Here is a 5,587-nt window from a genome sequence, read left to right on the forward strand (position 1 = left end):
TTTTTTTGATTGAACTGAACGCATTCTCGATACAAATTTCTAGACACCCGCACTCTGTGATTGCATAAGTGTTCAAATCTGTACAACTGTACAAATCGTGTGAATCCTGCATAAGTCTACGAACTAAAGCTGTAATAAATGTATAAAATTAAAGTGAAAAATAATTAAGAAGAAAAGGTCAGTGCTCAATGACCAAATTAAGCTGAATTATTACAAAAATGCTTACTCATAATATAAATTATCTTAATCTTGCATTATGAAGTGCCATCAAGTTAATTAGCTGCAAATCAATAGATTTCTACACTAGTAAGCTTATTCTTTATACTTAAGGGCTGTTTACAGCTCTCAAGAAAAATCACAGGAAATATTTTTCATTATTTCTGTTGATTGAAAAAGTACTTTGTTTTTGAAGAAATAAATTATTCTTTTTCTTGAGAGCTGCAAACTGATTTAGGAAATCTGGATTGAAGAAAATTTCGTTTCCATTTCTTGTGCGTCATTTTATATCTGTGCATTTTTGACAGACTAAGCGTTGAAGTTTCGTAAGTCCGACCTGTGGGAACTTAACTTCTTCATTCTTCAATCAGGCGCGTGCAGAATTTTATAGGAAATGGTTTCAAACACCTTTCTTTCTAATTTGGGCTTGACTCCGAATTTTCAGTCCATTAGCTTCTGGCAGGTCTAATATCGCATATGGGCAGTGTAATGTGAAAAAAATACATACATCTATGTGTTTAGGTAGATATGCACCTATCGAAATCACTTACTTTATCGCGTCCACAATCATTTGTCTTGTTGAGCAAATCGTTTGAAAAGTGTTGTAAAGGTGCAGCAAGGAAAAAAATAAATTTTTAAGCTCCAACAACGTTTAAAAATCCACACCAGTTTAATTTGATAAATGTTCAGCTTTTAACGCGTTAGTGTGACATTTAACCAATGTTTTGAGGCAACTCCCTGCAGACAATCTAAGAAGACAGAAAACATGGCAAACAACACAGGCGCGATACACAACTACAACGACAACTAAAACTACAACACGTAACAAAAAAAAAAAAATACTGAACTATCTGCTTGGCAAGTCAAGTCGCTCATCTTCTTCACCAATCCATTTATTTGCCGCTTCGGTTGCCCATGGCAAGTTGCTGTTGTACAGCCTAACGGTTCGATTGACTGGCTGTTACGGTTGCCCTGAAGTCATGCCACATGTCATGTTCAATTGCAGACAACATTAACTCTCTGCTGCTTGCTGCAAATGTCGTGCAGTCCTTGTTTGCTGTAATCCTTTTGTTTCTCCTACATACACATACATATAGGTGTTGTTGTTGCAAGGCGCAGCGTAGCCATAACATTTTGTCATCTGCTGCAACTAACGACTCACCCACTAACTGACAGACACACCAATTGACTAACTCACTGTAGTACGTAGTTAACGTTTTTCACATTTCCATCACGCATAAAACGTTATTGCATATTTGCGGGCGTTCGCAAGGAAGGATTAGAAAAGTTACTATTGTGTAGCGCGTCTTCGCTTGCGCGTGTATTTGTAAACTTGTTTTTCATGCTCGCTTAAATGCCATCTATTGATTTGATTGCGGAAGTGCTTTCAGTCTGGATTAATAGTCATCGTTTGCAAACAGTTCGGTTATGTGTTAACTGCGCTGATATTATCGATTGTCGCGGCCAAAACGTTGTGGTGGTAGAGAGTTCAATAAATCTTTTCTCGGTCAATCATATGTCAACAGCGTCGTGGGAGCAGCAAAGCGCAATGCTTCAGGGCAATATTGATTTGATTATTTTCGCATGAATAATTTTTGCTGATACAAAGTTGTAGTAACTTCGGCGATTTAGCGAAAAGGTGAGTGGTTATTCCGCAACACTATCCGCTATATGGCGCTGCCGATATTTCAAAACGGTGTGGGTACAGAATTATCAATTCGGGACGTAATAAGCGACTCAGTTCAAACCGAAATTTTGGCAGTAAGTTCTGCTTGTATGTATTCGTTGCTTCATAGCGTTCTAGGGCATTTCTCATAGTGCTCGCTACTAACATTATTCCCGACTTCACAAATTATTCATAAAAAACCATTGCCAATTCAAATCGACGACAAAATATGGAACGGAAGCACAAGAACTGGGCAGGGTTTTCAAATCGGCTCAAAATATATTTTTTGGCCTTTTAGACCATTGTTACATAATTTTTAGTATTAAAAACCCAAAAAAAAGGCATTTTTCTGTAGATGAGGACAGTTTTTATAATGGTCAAAATTGGTTGAAAATAAGGCCAAAATCGCCATTTAAAATTTCCATATTTGCGTAGAATAAGTGTTGCAACCTGTGCAATTCGAGTTGTTTTCGCATTTGGTTTTACTTCGTATTTAAAATGAGACTTTTTAATAAAGATAAATGTGAAGATAAAGAAAGATATGATGAAGGCCAAATTGAAGATAAAGACGAAAATGAAAACAATGAGAATACAACACTATAGTACATAGGCACCTAAAAGGGTAAGAAAATGCAATGAAATGTTTCGATAAGGTTCATCAGAAATTTAGTTATCGAAAGTTATCAAGTTTCTTATCACCAAAGTTTATAGTTATCGAAATTTATCGGATCAGCCCTGTTTATTAAGTTATGGGAATGTATCGAGTTATTGAAATTGATCAATGTTTATTGAGTTATCGAAATTTATCTAGACGCAGAAACTTAGTTGTTGAAATGTACCGATTGTTATCGATTTATACAAATGTATAGTATTGTCGAAATTTATCAATTTAGTAAAATTTTATGTTATAAATCTATTGATTAATCAAATTTATGGAGTGACTAAAATGTATATAGTTATCGAAGTTTTTCGAGTTAATGAATTTATTAAGTAGTGTATCAAGATCCTTAAAATTATCGAGCTATCGATTTCTATTTATTTACCGAAATTTGTTGCTAGTTATTGAAATTCGTCGGTTTGTGGAATCGAAGTTTTTGGAATTTTCAAAGTATATCGGGTTATCGCAATTTCATGTATCTATTGAGTTATCACTACTTATCGAGTTATCGACATTTAGATATAGAAATTTCTGAAGCTATCAAAACCGAGCTATCGATAAACAAATATCAAGGTGTGTTAATTTTTAAGTTATCGAAATTCATCTAGTTCTGGAAACGCACAGTTATCGATATTTGTAGAGCTATCGAATTTTGTCGAGTTATCCGAATTTAGTGTTACTCGCATGCATGTGAAAAATGCATCACCACTCTAAAGATTCCCAGTGGGAAATGTAGTAATGCATTGCATGCTGGATAAATAATGTAATGTTTTTCTTATGAGTTTTAGATTCTATTACTGTTTAATGTGTAATCAGAATTCTAATAAACATATATAATAAATTCCAAAAATTTCATATTAAAGCACATAGATTTCTCGATACTAGGTAATGCAAAACTGAATGCCCCAATTGTCTTAGAAAAAATTATTTACGAATGTGAAAAGGGTTGTTTTTACTGATTATTTTTTCGATTACCATACATTACATTTTCCCACTGGATGTGGTGGATAAATAAAAAGTTGTGAATGATCAAATGAACACGAGCAATGGTTTTTTGTATTAAATATGAACAGGAAAGGATGTTACTCCTACGCCACGACGAGTATGTACGAGTGTGGCGTATGAGTAACATTCTTTTCTGCTCGTAAGTGTTGCATTTACAACTTTTTTGTTTATTCATAGATTTTCTTCGTTAGTACAAAGCTGGATTTTGTTGTCGTAACCTGGACCGGCATTTGAAGCAATGATGCCCGGGGCATAAATGGCGCGATGCGCTCTTTGATGATGCTTCTTTTTCTTATAGAATAATCAAAGTATGAAAAAAATTTCGAAATTACTAATTTTTATTATAATCAAAATTTTCAAATATTAATTACAAAAATTTTACTTTGTGGGCTTTTGATTGAGGAAAATTTTTCGTTGGTTATGAACAAGTTAATCTTAGTAGCCATCTCGTTTTCTATAGATAAGATAGCTAAAGCGTTTAACCTTTCTTCATGAGTTTCAATTTCGAAAAAACTTCGCTTCCCGCTGGCAACAGTTACTGGCAAAATCAACAAAATGGCGGCAGCGATGTCCATGTTTACTCAGGAGATTCAATTGTAGTAGGATGTTATATGTAGTTATGTATATATGAATAAAAATTGTATGCTTGCGACCACAAAAAAAAGCTAGAATTGCAACATTCCTTTTTTAAATAGTTAAGAACATAAGTAATTTTTATCAAATTTACTTTATCTCTAATTTTTTCATCCACAGGTGTATTACCTATACTTGTACATTGGAAGTATGATATTCCTGCTCTTCATGTATGCAACACTGCTTTGGGGTCGTCCAAAAATTCCAGTGAATATAAGTAAGTACAAAAAATAAAGAACATCAAAGGGAATTTAAAAAAAAACCGAACACAATGCCAAAAGGCAAAGCGGCATCCATTAGTTCCAAATAACCAATTTGCATCCAAAAGTTCCAATTCATACTTTCAATTAAATGTCGCCGTAACATTTAATTTTTGCTTCTGGACTCGAAATCATTACGCACACATACGTATATGCATAGAATGAAAAAATGGAGTGAAAAAGCTGAAAATAATAATTAATCAAAAGGCGAATAACGAATAAAAAATAGGGTATTGGTAATTAAAATGTTTTTCCAGCATTTTATTTATTTTCATTATTGCGCTCTTGTCATTACCAAACATCAACGTTAATCGCGCCGAACATCCTTTTTTTCACAATTAAACAACCAAACAGCTCTTACAAACATTTATGTACACCACAAACCATGCATATAAACATTAATGATATTTTATCCTTTCTACTCTCTGTTTCTTCCTTCCATTTCTGCAGCATCACCCAGTAAATCCGCTTCAAAAGCACGCTCTTCCACTGCCTCGGATAGTATGGACGAATCGGACACTGACAGCAATTCGACGCACACCAAACGCATACCAACGGTGATACCGGCCCGAAGGCCCTCGCTGTTGGCACCGCTCGGTCGACAACATCACTATGGCTCCTTCTATCTGCGCATGGGTGCAGTGGGTGAGTATTTATGTATGTAAATATGTAGCATAAACTTTGGGAGATGATGCTAAATCATCTACCACATATACTACTAGCATACATACATATGAACATAAGGACGTTGAAGTGGTAAAAGTGAAGCGGCAAAGTTGAACGAAGCAAATTCTATATGTATGTAGTTTTAAATATCCTTTTTTATTTATGGGTGCATGTTTATGTACTTGTGGAGGTCCATATACTTCTACTATGCATATCAACCGTCCGTAGAGCATCTTGAATTGCGTGAAATAAAATCGCGAGCTCTCGCATATATATTCGTTGAATTTATGAAGATTTATTTGCTGACTGTACAGCGTAAGCATTTTTATGCATTTAATGAAAATTTATGAAGCTGCAGCGCTAGACGTACATATATAGATGTATGTATGTACTTGCATACCAGTACTGTTCCGCGTAAATTATTTTGCAACACTCTCACTGTAAGTGGCTTTTTTATGGGCCCGCAAAACTGAGACAAGTCAG

General features: G+C 34.7%; 1 protein-coding gene across 1 annotated transcript in view; it reads left to right on the plus strand.

Moving 5' to 3' along the window:
* Window positions 1-5,481, plus strand: part of LOC118733380 (proton channel OtopLc) — a 124,499-nt gene extending 119,018 nt beyond the window's left edge. Inside the window, exons 4-5 of the mRNA XM_036462745.1 lie at window positions 4,299-4,395; window positions 4,889-5,481. Of these exons, the coding sequence (XP_036318638.1) occupies window positions 4,299-4,395; window positions 4,889-5,103 (312 nt within the window). The 3' untranslated portion in view covers window positions 5,104-5,481. The remainder of the gene's footprint in view (window positions 1-4,298; window positions 4,396-4,888) is intronic.
* The last annotated feature ends 106 nt before the right edge of the window (window positions 5,482-5,587 follow it).

The sequence above is a fragment of the Rhagoletis pomonella genome, unplaced genomic scaffold (genome assembly GCF_013731165.1).
Source record: "Rhagoletis pomonella isolate Grant_MI unplaced genomic scaffold, Rhpom_1.0 Rhpom_scaffold_00002, whole genome shotgun sequence".
NCBI lineage: Eukaryota > Metazoa > Arthropoda > Insecta > Diptera > Tephritidae > Rhagoletis > Rhagoletis pomonella.